This window comes from Octodon degus, unplaced genomic scaffold (assembly GCF_000260255.1).
Source record: "Octodon degus isolate 3935 unplaced genomic scaffold, OctDeg1.0 scaffold00251, whole genome shotgun sequence".
NCBI lineage: Eukaryota > Metazoa > Chordata > Mammalia > Rodentia > Octodontidae > Octodon > Octodon degus.
The window spans coordinates 712,582-728,798 of NW_004524827.1; the positions used below are offsets into that span (position 1 = coordinate 712,582).

At 34.7% G+C, this 16,217-nt stretch overlaps 1 protein-coding gene across 7 annotated transcripts in view; it reads left to right on the top strand.

The window, feature by feature from the left end:
- The window catches only part of Stag2 (stromal antigen 2), a 155,879-nt gene that overhangs the window by 103,958 nt on the left and 35,704 nt on the right, over positions 1–16,217 (top strand). For all 7 annotated transcript variants that reach the window (XM_023706328.1, XM_004646069.2, XM_023706326.1 and 4 more), the window contains exons 13-22: positions 3,565–3,672; positions 5,172–5,283; positions 8,631–8,748; positions 9,308–9,411; positions 10,951–11,043; positions 11,187–11,276; positions 12,023–12,226; positions 14,007–14,077; positions 14,397–14,484; positions 14,577–14,657. In XM_023706328.1, the coding sequence (XP_023562096.1) occupies positions 3,565–3,672; positions 5,172–5,283; positions 8,631–8,748; positions 9,308–9,411; positions 10,951–11,043; positions 11,187–11,276; positions 12,023–12,226; positions 14,007–14,077; positions 14,397–14,484; positions 14,577–14,657 (1,069 nt within the window). The remainder of the gene's footprint in view (positions 1–3,564; positions 3,673–5,171; positions 5,284–8,630; positions 8,749–9,307; positions 9,412–10,950; positions 11,044–11,186; positions 11,277–12,022; positions 12,227–14,006; positions 14,078–14,396; positions 14,485–14,576; positions 14,658–16,217) is intronic.

Here is a 16,217-nt window from a genome sequence, read left to right on the forward strand (position 1 = left end):
AGAGAGAGAGAGAGAGAGAGAGAGAGAGAGAGAGAGAGAAAGAGAGAGAGAGAACTATAGTACTTAAGTGTGAAGGCTCTGTATTCAATTTTCACTATTGTCTGTAGCCCACCAAAAGAAAAATTCTGATTAAAATCAAATGGGTGAATACTAATCCAATGTGATTTTAAAACATATTGTAAAATCATAGTGATATTGCTTAAATAAATATATTGTAAGAACAAACTAAAAATAAAAATAGACCCAGAGTTTTAGTTTAGGATAAGAGTAGCGTTTCTTTTCTTTTTTCTTTCTTTCTTTCTTTTTTTTTTTTCTTTTTTTTTTTTTTTTGGTGGAACCAGGGATTGAACTCAGTCCCTTGCGCTTGCCAGGAAAGCACTTAATTCTACTGAGCTATCTCCCCGGCCCCTAGAGTAGCGTTTCTTTAGTAAGAAATAGGATTTTTGGGACAACGGGTTTTTTTGGGGGCTGGAAAAGTAATACTAGATTTTTCTGTCATTTCTTTTTCAAAAATAATTTCTAGGTAAAAGTTAATTTCAATTCAAAAATTCAAACATAATTTTAGGGAAGATTTAACAGTTTTATTTGTTGTAAAATGATGTGTAAGGTTTTTCTGAGTTTGACATAAAATCTAGACATAAAATAGCTCAATAATTAGCTTAATAAAAACTCAATGTCTAGGTGGCATAAAATACTGTGAATGATTTCAGAAAACAAATGTTAGATTGAGTGAAGTATTTGTACCAAAGGTGTCAATTTCTGCAAATCAATGAAAAGAACAGAAATTCAATAGAAAGAGTCAAACATCGATCAGGTCATTGATTGAAAAGTGGGTTTGGGGGCTGCAGAGATAGCTCAGTGGTCTATGCGCCTGCTTAGGCAAGTATAAGGATCTGGGTTTGGTTCTATCCCTGGTACCACATGCCATGCAAAGCCCCGCCCTGGGCATGTGAGTGGGCCACCAACACAGGGAGTTGTGGCACATGCCTGTAATCCCAGAGCTTGGGAGGCTGAGACTGGAGGATTACTATGATTCTGGGTTTTGTAGTAAGACCCTGTACCAAATGCATAATACTAAAAAAAGAAAAAAAATGGGACTTGGATTACACAAGGTCCTGAGTTTGATTCCCAGTACAAAAAAAAGAAAGCAAACAAGTGAAAAAATGCTTAGCCGTTCTTAGAGGCATGTACATTAGACTTTTTAAAGAAAAAAACATTTGCTTATGGAAGATAAAAATATGTAGTACATTGTATTGTGTACATGTCCTGCCTGATACATTGTTGGAGTATAAATTGATTTAAACTCCTTGAAGAAATGTTACTGTTTATCAAAATTTAAGATGTCTACATTCTTTAATATAGCCCTATGTATTAAACAGATCAATTAACATATGTCCTAATAGCTAACTGAAGCACTTCATGTGGATTATTTCATTTAGTATAGCAGCCCTGTAAAAAAGTGGTTGTTACTTATATGACATGGACCACATTCTACTTTTTTTTTTTTGGCAGAACCAGGGATTGAACTCAGGCCCTTGTGCTTGCCAGGCAAGCACTTTTTCTCTTGAACTATCTCCCTGGCCCCTGACATGGACTGCATTGTACTAATTACAAGCAATGCACTTTAAGGGGTATTAACATTTTCTAAGCATTCATTTGGTTTTTTGTTTGTTTGTTTGTTTGTTTTTTGTTTTTTTTGGTGGAACCAGGGATTGGACTCAATCAGGCCCTTGTGCTCGCCAGAGAGGCACTTATTCCACTGAGCCATCTCCCCAGCCCCTTCATTTGGTTTTTAAAGCAATCTTACTTGTTATATTTTTTCTCAATTTTGATTTAAAAGTTAAAAATAATATACACATTATGCATATATTGAAAGACTCCGAGAGTAAAAAAACTGCTTAGTGTTCTACATGTTTCTGCAGCTTCTTTACCTCCTCCTTTCTAATACACAATGAGTATCTTGTTTCTAATAATTTTGATAGAAGTAATTGACATAGTTTATGTTGATTTTTTTCAACCACTTGCTAGAAATGTTTCTTCTTACATAGTTAATGACTGCTGGTGTTTTCCCCCTCACAACTGTACTATACAGTAATTTAAATCAGTGATACTTACATTTGAAACATTAAAGGTTTTTTTAAAAAATAAGAACCTTTTTTTTAAGAAGAAACTTTTTGAAACTATAACTCCTTGGGCTGGGGAGATAGCTCAGTAGAATAAGTGCTTGTCTGGCAAGCACAAGGTCCTGAGTTCAATCCCCAGTTCACCAAAAAAAAAAAAAAAAAAAAAAAAAAAAAAGAAAGAAAGAAAGAAAGAAAATACAACTCTGTGAAGCTTTTAGCACATTAGGAAAACAAAGTGTAAAAAGCGTCTATACTTGTCTGTCTAATGTTTTTAGACTTTTCTTTCTGGTGATCCTGTGATTTGTAGTTCACGTATAATAGAAAAAATCTAGATTATTTATCTTATATTAGGGTTTAAGCCTATTAGGAAGGGGAAAGTTTACAGTGGCCAAGATCTTGAATGTAGTCTCAGGAACCCAATTTTCCAAGAGATTTTTAAGGCTTGTTTTATATAAGAACAGGAAAATGTCACTATGGCTTTCTAAGGATGGATTACAATTAATAACCTTTACTGTTTAAATTTCACCTACTTGGAAAATCTGCTTGCATTGCCTTATGTGTTGTTCAGTACATGATGGATGGGGGCTGGTGAGGTAGCTCAGTGCCATAAGCACCTGCCTGGTAGACACAAGATGCTGGGTTCGATCTCTGGTATATACACTAAGAAAATCCCTTATGGTTCTTGTGGAGCCTTCAGAAAGCCCCCTACCCCAGGTGAGCAATTCTGGGAGCAGGAAGGACCAAAACAGTACATGATGAATAAAGTATTCTTCCTGAGTGAGAAAAGTAAGGTATTTTAGTACATTGTAATATAGTCACATTGTCTTTCCTAATTATTATGCTGAAATCTATATGTGATTATTAACTAAGTATTTTGAGTGCCACAACTTTTATTAGTTTTCATTATTTTGGGTTCATTTCTGTTTAGCATCCATCTTAAGCATTTGCATATTCACATGCTATATTCACTGTTAATTTTACATTATATTTATTTATATTAGTAAGCTTGGGATTGAACTCAGGGCCTTGTGCATGCTAGCCAAGTGTTCTATGCCTGGAACTATAACTCAAACCCTCACATTTTCCTTTGATCTGAATAAAGTACCTATTTTTTGTTGGCAAAAGGTGATTTTTTGGTAAAAGCCATTAGGTTTTACCAAAACATGATAATCAAATGTGTTTTATTTTTATTTTATAAATTTGTGAACTATTGTAATAGTATATAATTTTCTTCATTTTTGTTTGAGACAAGTTGTTAGGTAGTTTATTTACTGTGTAGCCCAGGCTGGCCTTAAAGCTCATGGCAGTCTCTGTCTCACCATTTTGAGTATTGGGATTCCAGGTGTACACCACCACACCTGGCTCTACAAGCATGAATATTTGCATTCTTAATATGCTTAAAATTATAACATTAAAAACCTTATTATTTACTTCTTTTTAGGAGTAGTGAAGAAGTTCTTACTGCAGAGGATTGTGAAAATGTCTATCATCTGGTTTATTCAGCTCATCGACCAGTAGCAGTAGCAGCTGGAGAATTTCTCTATAAAAAGTAAAATTTATACTTATGTTACCCATTTTCTAAAGTACAATTTTATAGCAATTTGTGATAGACTTGATAATAAGTAATTATATGTATATTAAATATAATTAGAAAATTGACTGCCAGTTAAATTGAAGCTCTCCCAGTTTTACTATATTTTGGGTGGGTGAAGAGTGCTGGAGATTTTACTTGGCTTCATGCATACTAACCAATTGATGTAATACTGAGCTCTACCTCTAGGCCTGATTGATTACTTTTAATTTACCTAGCTATAATAAAGTTATGATATAAAGACTGATATCTTTTTTTTTTGAGACAGGGTCTGGCTGTGTAGTTCAGTCTTACCTTGAACTCACTATGGAGCCCAGCTAGCCTTTAACTAGCATTGATCTTCCTGGCCTGAGCTTTCCCAGTGTTTCCCCATGGTGCATGTGCCACTATGTCCACCTGGTCTCTTTACTTTAATGGTTCTATTTACCAATTCAAATTAGGTACTATGCACAGTACTATGAATATCTGGTCACAAAAAAACATTTAGTAGATGTTAGAGAACAACTTAAAAGAATATTGAATGCTCACTAATTATTGTACTAAGGTTTATTAACATGTCTATTTGGGGTGCAATGTTTATTACAAAGAATAGTTCTTTTAACCATCCACTATAAAGGCTGGGGAGATAGCTCGGCAGTCTGAGCACCTGCCTGGAAATCGGAAGGACCTGGGTTTGATACCTGGTACCACATGCCATGCCAGCCCTGGATGCCGTGCTGACTACCAGAACTAGTCATGGTGGCGCAGGCCTGCCTGTAATCCCAGTGCCTGGGAGGCTGAGACAGGAGGATTACTACGAGTCCGAGCTGTGTAGGGAGACACTGTACCAAATAAATAAAAGATTTAAAAAATTTTAAATGTCTATTCTACAATTTTATGTTAATAATCGTACAATTTTTTTGTTTCTGAAGAAATATTGTCACACTACTCATAGAAAAAGGGCCATTGAGTTGGGATATGCTTCAAGAATATAAGGAAAATGATAAGTTTAGGTTTAAAGAGAAGGATGTTTTTGTGCATAAATGTATTTCTTTATAGAATTAAATATTTGTAAAGTACTCTAGGAGTTCTTTAGCATAAATAACTTGAAGGCATTTTAAGATTTGAAAGTACTATCAAGACTAATAGAAAGGGTTATTGTGATGATTTGCTTGGTAGTTTAATGTTGGACAACAGCATATCTATTCAGTTCTCTACTAATTGATTATTAGAAACTTAATTATGAAATCCACACTGTTATTTTTTAAAATTTGCTAGTTTATTGTTTTTTTGCCATAATTTTATTGATAAACAAATAGCAGTGAGATAGTCTCAAATCAAATCGGTAGGACAGTTTCAATAATTAACACACTGCATACATTCTTCTTAGTGGTTAATTGCTGTACAAGATGTGGACTTGAAATCCTATTTACAACCACATTATTATTGTTTTAAAATACTTTCTTTTTTGTCTATAGGCTCTTCAGTCGTAGAGATCCAGAGGAGGATGGAATAATGAAAAGAAGGGGAAGACAAGGTCCAAATGCCAACCTTGTGAAGACATTGGTATTTTTCTTTCTAGAAAGTGAGGTTAGTTTATTTTTTAATACTTATAGTCAGAGAATGTATGAAAAGGCATTAAAATGTTGTACATCTTAAAATTTCTGCATAAGATTCTATTTAGTTTTGAAAAATGTTGTTAGTACATGTTTGTATGAAAAGTCATAGTGGGGAGAGACAAGTTGGATCTTAATCTTTTATATACTGCTTTTTCCTCTCCGTTACCTCTTTTTTTCTCTGCATCCCTAAATCCCCACATGTAATATGTCTGCCTCGTTTCCTATCATTGTCTTTTATTTTGCTATTTAAATAATATATACTTTGCATTTCTAATATTAGGGAAACCATATGGTATTTAGCCTTCTGTGTGTAATTTATTTTACTTGACATTGTGGTCTCAAGGTGTGTCAGTTTTCTTAAAAGATGACAAATTTATCCATCTTTATAGCAGAATAGTAGTCCACTGTACATAAATGACAGATTTTCTTTATCCATCATTCATCTGTTGATGGCCATAAAGGACACGTCCACGATTTAGCAATTATTAGTTGTCCTGCTGTAAACATGAGTATGCACTGTAATATGAGACCACTGTAGTAGGAGATCTTTAACTCTTTCAGGGAGATACCCATAATGTAAATGGCTGGATCATATGGAATTTCTAGTTAGTTTTTTTTTTTTTTTTTTTGAGTAATCTACATACTGATTTCCATAGTGGTTATACTAGTTTACATTCCCATATGAAATGTAAAAGGGTTTCTTTTTCTACTTCCAAACTTGCTAGCAATTTTTTTTTTTTTTTTGAGTTCATGATGCTTCATTTCTCTGATGGAAGAGTATGAACATTTTTTTCATGTACTTATTGTCCATTTTTACTTCTGTGAAATATGTACTCATTTAAGTTGCATATTTTGGGATTGTGTCTTTGTTTTGGAGGGGGATACTAATTTTTGTTTTGAAATTCTTCATGTATTTTCGATAGTCATTTGTAGAATACCTGGTAAATTTTTTCCTATTCTGTATGTGTTCTCTTTACTCTTGGGATATTTTTTTGTTGTTGTTGTTACTGCTAAGCTTTTAAATTTGGAATAATCTTTTTTTTTTGGGGGGGGGGAATAATCTTATTTGTTGATTCTTGGTGTTATTTCTTGTGCAGTTAGGATTTTATTCAGAAAGTCCTTGCCTTTGTGTCTTCAAGAATTTTAGCATATTCAGTGTTTTCTGTTTTAATTTCTAGGTCTTTGATCCATTTGCATTTTATTTTAGTACAAGGTGGGAGATATGGGTCTAGATTCATTCTGCATATGGCTGGCTAACCACTGTACTCAGTACCAGTGTACTAGTCAACTTCTAATGTAACAGATCTAACCTACTCTACAAATTATTTGAAAAAATACTTTCTACTTTTGGCAAGATGTTCAAATAGTAGGTTTTATCTTTATGCTTCTGGGAACACAGATTTTGGGGTCATAAAAGCTTGATTACTGCTTGTCCCCTGCTTACTGTTTTTAACTTTAATGCTTTAGTTATTTAATCTTTTTAGGAATAGGTGGATTATAATTCCTCAGGTAATCCTGCAATAATCCAAATACAATATACACCTACCACATTATAAATTCTCAAATGTTAATGCCTCCTGTTAATAGTGTTGTGTGTGTGGATTTATGTCAATCTCCCCTAAGTTGAAAATCTACTTCTAAACTGTTCGGACATGGAGCACATTCATTTTAAGTGCTCCAGTTGTATATTTAATTAGCTTCATGGATAAATTCACTTGATAATTTTTCAATAGATTTCTTTAGAATTTCTGCAATGTACAGTCAGATCATTTGCCAATAAAAGTACTTTTCTTTCTTCCTTTTCAACATTTTTGTCCATTAATTTTTATTCTCTGCCTGATTGAACTTGCTAAGACTGCCAGTATAGTGTTGAATAACAGTGGTCAGCGTAGATCAACATCTTTGGGTTGTTTCTGAGCTTATGCATAATTATTGAGTATTTCAACATTACTTACGTTGTAAGTTACAGATACTGTGCTGGTGTTTATTATCAATTTGAGGATGTTTATTTCTATACGTCTTGCCAAAAGGGCCTAGCAGAAGTACTAGAGTTAGGTACTGTAATCTCTAAAAATGACCTTTTTTTTGCATCTGTTGAGATGGTTGTTTATTTTTTGTGATGAATTGTATTTATTTTTTGTGGTATTGAGAAATAAACTGGGGGCCTTCCCGGAAGCTGCATCACTGCCCTTTTTAAAATTTTCGTTTTTATTTTGAGACAAGGTTTCATTAGGTTGTCCATGCTTTTCTTGAGTTTATGGTTCTCTTTGTTAGCCTCCCAGATTGCTTGGATTACAGGTGTGTACTACCATGCTTGGTTAATATGTTGAATGATTTTTTCCAATATGAAGCCAACTTTGTATTCCCATGATAATTGAGCGTGATTTTTTTTTGTATTTTTTTAGGGAAGGATCTATAGGATGTTCAGGGTTTCACTACTATATTGGACTCGTAGTGTTTTGCTTGTTTACAGCCTCCCAAGAGCTGGGATTATAGGCGCAGGCCACCTTGCCTAGTCACATTGCCATCTCAGTGCTCCCCCGGGGCGGGGCCCACACAATAGACCCAGGGATGGAACTCCCGGTCCCTGTGCCTGCTTGCAGGCTCTTTAATCTGCTAAGCTATTTTGCTGGCCCATGATTATTTATTTATTTTTTGAGTTGGCTTTATACATTCTTGGCAAATGTTCTATCACTGAATTACATTCCTAGCTTCATGGTCATTTACTTATATATGTATGCACATTCCATTTGACAATGTTTCAGAATATCCCCTCTGTTCAAAATACACACACACACACATATACATACATTGAGACTTGACCCTAGGCCCTTCAAACTAAGGTTATATTCTAAGCCTTTTTTTTTTTTTTTTTTTTTTTTTTTTTACTTTTGAGACAGGGTCTCACTAAGTGGTCTAGGTAGTACTTGATTTAGCATTGTTTCTGCCTCAGCCTATATTGCGGACTAAACCTAGGCCCTTTACACTGAACTCTCAGCTGTTTTCCTTTTTGTGATAGGTTGTTTTGCCAAGTCACTAAGTTGCACAGTTTGAACTCAAACTGGAGTCCTGGAGGAAGCATCAGTCTCCCTGAGTGTTGAGATAACATGCATGCACTACAATGCCTGGCTACACATCTCATCCTGTTAGAAAGTATACTTTAATATTTGTTACTGTGAAAACTATTTAATGATGCTACTAAACTTATACATGCAAGCTTGGACAGTTTTTCTCTGTCCTTTATTCCATGTCAAAAAAGTGATAGTGTTCTGAGTTGTTAGTGTTTTATTTCAATGCACATTGCTTTTTAAATTTTAGTTACATGAGCATGCAGCATACCTTGTGGATAGCATGTGGGATTGTGCTACTGAGCTGCTGAAAGACTGGGAATGTATGAATAGTTTATTGCTAGAGGAGCCACTTAGTGGAGAGGAAGGTAAGGATATTTAATTATAATATTTTTATTGAATAGACAGTTTTGAATATAGATTTTGCGTAGTTTTGTTAGAATGTTAGAATAAGTTGATACAAAAAATCCTATTCTGCACAATTTTATTTATATATGCAAATATTGTGTTTCAAGGGAGGCCTGCTGGTTAGCTCAGTTGGTTAAGTGCCTTGTCATGCAAATGTAGTCAGGAGCAGGATACCATGGTTCAATTCCCAGCTCCACCTGCCTTAACCAGACCTGCTCTTAAGGCAGCCTGAGCCAGCCCAGAAAAAAAAATGTGTTTCAAAAGATGTAATTACTGTTAAATTTTATTTGTATCTGGATTCATCTTTGCTTTAGACATGTAGATAAGTGGTGGACAGATTTGAAATGCCTAGGGCTTTAGGAAGGTTTAACTTGTTCAGATGTTTTTCTTTGGTAAGTGATGCTGTTTGCCGTAGTACGTTAGGTCAGAATTTGTTCATAGGCAGAAGAAACTTATATAATTGTTACAAGTGGCTTATAGGAAGAAGAAATAGGTTAACTCTCTCTGATTTTTTTTTAGCACTAACAGACAGACAAGAGAGTGCTCTGATTGAAATCATGCTTTGTACTATTAGACAAGCTGCTGAATGTCATCCTCCTGTGGGAAGAGGGACAGGAAAAAGGGTATGCTGATGTTTTTCAATATACTAAACAGTATTTCTCTTTTCTCAGTATTTGTTTAAAAAATTCAATTTTAAGCTTGGATCAAAATTTTTTTTCAGAACACTTTCTCATATATGTGTGTGTTCAATATAAATTTTTTGTTGAAACAGGTTCTTGTTATGTCGCCCATGCTGGCCTTGAACTCAGGAGCAATCCTCCTGCTTCAGCCTCTTGAGATCTGGGATTATAGGCATGTACCACCATGCCCAGCCAGTGTAAATTTTAAATCATTAACGATTTGAGAAATTTTGATTCTTGTCATGATTTGTTACTACATGAAATACTGATTGACAGTCCCTACCTTCAAGAATAAATGTAGTTTGCCATTTTAGAATGGTGCATTTGTGTGTCTTCGTTTATTTACATAGCTTTGGTTTCTTTTTCTTATTAAATTTGAAATAAAATAGGAGATAAAGTACTCATTGAAATTGCTAAGTTGACTTATGTGAGATATGAATTTGATATCATGGGATCAAATTGAATGGATGATTGCAGAGTTCACACGTATTTGCAATTTGTATTGACTGCCACAGGCTTTTGATTTCTTTTTACCATGAAGCAGAAAAGTACATTTTTATATAATGACCTAGGATGCATGAATATGTGTATTTGTATACAACTGAAAGAGAATTTCATCTAATATTAGGGAAACTTCCAGTATGTTATACATTCTGTAGTTTTTCCTATCCTATTTGTGATTTTTGTTTGCTGTGTCAGGGATCAAACCTAAGGCTTTTGTGTATGCTATACAAACACTCTACATCTCCATCTGTTGTTTTTTAAAATTATTATATTGCTGTCTTTTAATAGCCCATAGTAAGATGGAATGCTGTTCAATTTCATTTTTATATAAACTCTTAAACTATATTTCCTGTTCTATTTTTCCTCCTATTCAAAAGTAGAATTGCTCAGTTTAGTCTGGTACTGATTTTCCCTCTAGGACTATTCACATGATTTTCTTTTTTAATTTCATGAGTTTTTTTGGTTTTGTTATTGTCTGTATTTTGTTTTTAAACAGGGAGAAATTATTTTCGTCTGTCTGTGTGTCTGTGTGTGTGTGTGTGTGTGTGTGTGTGTGTGTGTGTCTGCCTGCCTGCCTGCCTGCCTGCCTGCCTGCCTGCCTGCCTGTCTGTCTTTCTTTCTCTCTTTCTGGTGCAGGGTCTTGCTCTGCAGCTTGGACCCATACTAACCCTCCTGTCAGAGCCATCCCAGTACTGGGATTGCAGGCATGTGCCACCATGCCCTGTTTTGGTGGCCAGCTTGTCCTGAGGTTGGCACAGCGTGTGGTGCCCAGGATTGAACCCTGGTCTTTGTGCTTGCCAGGCAGGCGCTTAGACCACTGAACTGTCTCTCCACACCTAGTATCACTTTTTGGGGTAAAGTTTTGCAGTAGAAATTTTTGTATCAGTCATTTAAAATACAGTTTTGTTACTTATGTTATATGTCCTAATTAAAATTTGAACACTTAATAGTGTTCATAAAAGTCTTGTATTATTTCAGGTGCTAACAGCGAAGGAGAAGAAGACCCAGTTGGATGATAGGACAAAAATCACTGAACTATTTGCTGTGGCCCTTCCTCAGTTGTTAGCAAAGGTAAGTTTGTGTTAATATTACAGTATTAGTAAGAAGTGACAAGTTTTTTAGAATACTGTAGAGACTATTATGTTTACTTAGCAATATTTTTTTTTTTACTTAGCAATATTGTGATTTTTAAACATGACCTTTTTATTTCAAAGTACTCTGTAGATGCGGAAAAGGTGACTAACTTGTTGCAATTGCCTCAGTACTTTGATTTGGAAATATATACCACTGGACGATTAGAAAAGGTAAGGTAATTTTAGTGAATAAAACCTTTAAAAGAGAAAATGTTAGTTCTTATATTGTTTGCTTATATATTTTAAATATTTAATGAAACTTACGTTTTCTGTATTTTAAAGCAGTTGCCTTTAGAGAATGGTGCTAATGAGTTTTTCCTTTGCTTCATGCACATTGCTATCAATACCTCCATTCCAAGTTTATGAGGATTTGACGTGTTTTTTTTAAACATTGTTTAATAACAGTTGCAAAATAAATGAATCCATTAGTTCATTGAACACTCTTGATATGTTATGAAATGTGCATAAGTTTAATATATTATGGATATTGTATAATTTCTTTATCTGTATTAACATTCAAACCTGGGGGCCAGGGAGATGGCTCAGTAAAATAAGTGCTTGCCTGGTGGGCCTGAGTTCAATCCCCGGTTCTGCAAACCAACCCCCCTCCCCCCAAAAAAAAAAAAAAACATTCAAACCTGAGTCATATGAGATAGATTACACCAGTTCCGATAAAAGTGAGTAAACAAGTATGGCTGTATCAGAGTATTTACTGACCATAGTTTAGAAAACAAAATGTATGCCCTATGTTGAAGCATTACTATACTCAAAAATGCTCACTGTTGTGGTATGGTAACATAGTTACTTTATTCCTGTTGAATATACCTTAGTGACCTTTGCTCATGCCAACAACATGCTCTGTTGCTAAGTTATATCCTCATCCTGTACCTTGCTTTTAATGAAAATTTATTTTGCAGCATTTGGATGCCTTACTGCGTCAGATACGAAATATTGTAGAGAAGCACACAGATACAGATGTTTTAGAAGCATGTTCTAAAACTTACCATGCACTCTGTAATGAAGAATTCACAATCTTTAACAGAGTAGATATCTCAAGAAGTCAACTGATAGATGAACTGGCAGATAAATTTAACCGTCTTCTTGAGGATTTTCTACAAGAGGTATATTTTACAAGTGTTTTGTAAGTTGGGCCTTTCCCCTCCAGTAACCTAATTAGTTGCCTCAGCATTAGTCCTAGTGATGGTCTAGCACTATGCTTATGAAAATATATCATGCTTTTAATTCATGAATCGTCAGACTACACAAAATAGGAAAATCTGTGCCTGTGAGAAAGTGAAAACAAAAGGTGCATTTCTCCTTTTTTTGGTCTTTTTGAGAAAGGGTCTCACTATGCAGCTCAGCCTGGCCTTAAACTTGCAGTGATCCTCTTGCTTTTGCCTCAGCCTCCCAAGTGCTGGGATAAGTCACATGTCACCATACCCAGCCTCTTCTTTGTTTTCAGAAAATAATATAGGTTGGAGTCTGATTAGGAATAGTGTATAAATGGAACAGAAAAGTAGAGCTAGATCAAGACTTACTAGCTCTAGAAAGTAAGGAGGTTTTTAATGTTTTAGGAGTGTTGGCAAGGGAACAGTGATTATGATCCTTGCTATTATAGAGCTTTAATGAGTTGCTCTTATGGTCACTGTTGCCTTGGAGTATTAATTTTTTCTATTGTAGTTCTAAAGAGGCTTACAGAATTGACACTGAAATACATATTTTATTGTAATTGCTTTTTTCTAGAAATACATAGTTGTATTATGTTTCATTTGGATAAAGTAGATACTTATCAAATTAATGCCTTCAGGGTCGTCTACATCATTTGCTTCAAATATCATATGGATTTTGTAATTTCCCTTTTTTTCATTTTATCAAGTTACTTAGCTATATGTGTGTATGTAACATTAGTCTTAAGTGTTACTAATTTGAGGATTGTGCAAATATATTGTACAATTACCACATTCTTAGTTAAAATTTTAATGACTTGTGGCTGAATATAATTGTGATTAGGACAAGTTAGTTTAAAATCAAGCAATAGTTTGTTAATTAAGCTTATTTGTAGAAATATTACAGTTTAAAAACAAGTATGTTTTTGATAGAAGATTGAGTAGTGTTTAAAGAATTTTTGTTTCAAGTAGTAAGGCTCATAATAGTTTTCCCAAACTTTAACCTACCCTGCATTGAAAATTATATTAATGAATGCTGATACCCAGGAAAGATTAGCATATGTATTCCTTCTTTCTCTCTTTTTTTTGGCATTTAGTACAAGGTCTACAGGGTCTCACTACGTAGATCGGATTCAGAGTGATCAGCCTCTGTTCAGCCTCCCAAGAGCTGAGATGACAGGCCTGCATCACCATGCCCAGTCTTAGTTGCCCAACTCACCCCGCCCTGGAGGCGGGGCTGGCACTGCACTTGCAGTCTGTCTATGAGGCACTTTAGTCAACTGTGCTATCTGGCCAGCCCTTCTACTCATTCTTTAGAGGATTTTCTCATTTATTTCTGATTAGTCCATATACATCTTTTTTCAACACCATGTTTAGTGTACTTAGGTTTTGCATCTTAAATGTTGTCTTTTATGATCTTATTATCCATTGTACTTTTCTTTAAATCTCTAGTGCATCTATTATTATAAAGTACTAGATTTCTTCACAGATTTATGTCATTTTTTTAATAGAAAAAGGAAGGAAAATAATTCTTTTTTCCCTCTCACAGAATGTACCTGTTATAACAACCTGTGTTGACCCCTTCCAAATACCCTTAAATTTGGCCAGATCTAGGTGTTTTGTTGTTATTCTTTTCTATTTGTTGTTATTCTTTCCTTTTCACGATAATATTACCATATTAGTAGCCTAATATTTTTCACTTGAGTGGTTCTTAATGTATAGTCATTATTTATAGGGTGAAGAACCCGATGAAGATGATGCTTATCAGGTATTGTCAACATTGAAGAGAATCACTGCATTTCATAAGTAAGTTGAATCTTTGTATTTCTGATTTCTTTAAACTGTAGCAATATCAGCTAGCATATTTTATGGGTCTTAATGTTTTCAGATTCTTCACTAGCTTTCATCTGCTTTTAATAAGAACGTACTTGAAAAAGTCATGTTTTAAATTGATGTGTGACTAAAAATTATCTAATATACTTGAAAAAATTGTTTTGTTGTAGTGTGGTGTGTTAAAATACTTGCCATGATTAATAGCAGTTCTCTATTAACATTCGCTCAAGTGTGAAACTGTTATAATTTGGCTTAGTTTTTTAACAACAACATAATTCTTTTTTCCCCACAGTGCCCATGATCTTTCTAAATGGGATCTCTTTGCTTGTAATTACAAATTGTTGAAAACCGGAATTGAAAATGGAGATATGCCTGAGCAGGTTTTTATTTACTTACAAATTGCATATTTAATTTTGAGAATGAAGGCTTGTGACTTAAATTTTATTTCTATTTTCTTGGTTCTGTTTTACAGATTGTTATTCATGCACTTCAGTGTACTCACTATGTAATCCTTTGGCAGCTTGCTAAGATCACTGAAAGCAGTTCTACAAAGGTTTGTGGTATTCTGCATTTTTTTAAGATTAAACATCATTCATGGTATTTGGCAAACTTACCTCTTTAATAAGGTCAGTTATTTCATTGAAGTTGTACTTGTTTCCTATGTGTATTTCAACTTGTACCCTGGTGAAAGTTAAGTTTAATGTGTATTCAATGAGCGGGCTTTAATGTGGTTTGTTTCAGGTATGATTTTTAATTAAAATTGTTCCCATGTAGGTGGTATAATTTATGACTTTATATGTTTTCAAAATCAGAGAGGAGAGATATAAAGATAGGTTTCTGAACAGTGTATCCAAGTATATTTCAAACAAATGGATATATGTATTGAATTGTATAGAGTGAAAATAATTCCTTGAGTTATTTTGTTCCCTGCTATCATGTTGTGTTCACCTTCGTGTTAAAAATTTCTTTACTGATAAACCAAATTCACGAGAAATCATTTTCTGATTGAGTGTAATGTATCACTTGCTGGAACATAGAGCTTTTAAAACTTTGCCCGTAGCTGTTGCACAAATTATTGATTTAAGTAGGACTCCCTTTTTCATTTGTAAACTGGAAGCTTAAACATCACTAGTTGATGTTGCCTTCAACATTATTTTGGCTTATTTTTATAAATAAGCAATTTTTGTGAGTTATATATTTAGGTGTTTATAAGTTTTCTTCAAAAAGAAAGTTTTGATAATAGTTGATTTTTTTGGTCTTTTTTTTTTTTTTGAGACAGGGTTTCACCATGCAGTTCAGGCTGGCATTGAGCTCACTTTGTATCCCAAGCTGGTCCCAAACTTTCAATAATCCTACTGCCTCAGCCTCCCAAGGGTTGGGATTACAGGCGCATGCCAGCATGCCTGGCCATAGGAAGAAGATTATTTAATTAGGTATCTAGCTTATATAATAGGTATAGTAATGACATGAGCATATATGATTACTTATGCAAAAAAATTGAAAATTAAAATGGGAAAGAGGCAGTATTTTAGAGGGTAGATGTGAGTAGAAAATTACTTATGCTAGGGCCGACGGTATAGCTCAGTGGACTAAGCGCTTGCTTGGGTAAGCACAAGTGGCCAGGGTTCAATCCCTGGCACTGCATGCCATGTTGGCCCTGCCTCTGGGTGTGCTGAGCTGGGGATGGAGTCCAGGCGTAGTTGTGCACACCTGTAATCGCAGCACTAGGGAGGCAGGAATCAGGAGAATCAGTACAAAGTTTGACCTGCGTAGTGAGACCCTGCACAAAAGAAAAAAGAAAAAAACCTTAAAAAAAAAAGAAAGAAAATTACTTATGCTAAAACTGAGATTTCACTATATGTGATCTCTCAGTTAAATCTGTTTTTACTTCTATTATGTAATATACAATATGAACTGGTACTCTTGTCTTTTTGTTTTTTTTTTTTTTTGCATTTGTTATCAGAAGATAGTCTAATGGGCTGACCAGATAGCTCAGCGGATTAAAGTGTCTGCTTAGGCAGACTAAGGGACCATGGTTCTTAGGATTCCCTTGCTTGCGGTGCTGGCCTTCCCCTGGTGTGCACTAAGGCTATTGAGACTGGGTGTGGTGGTA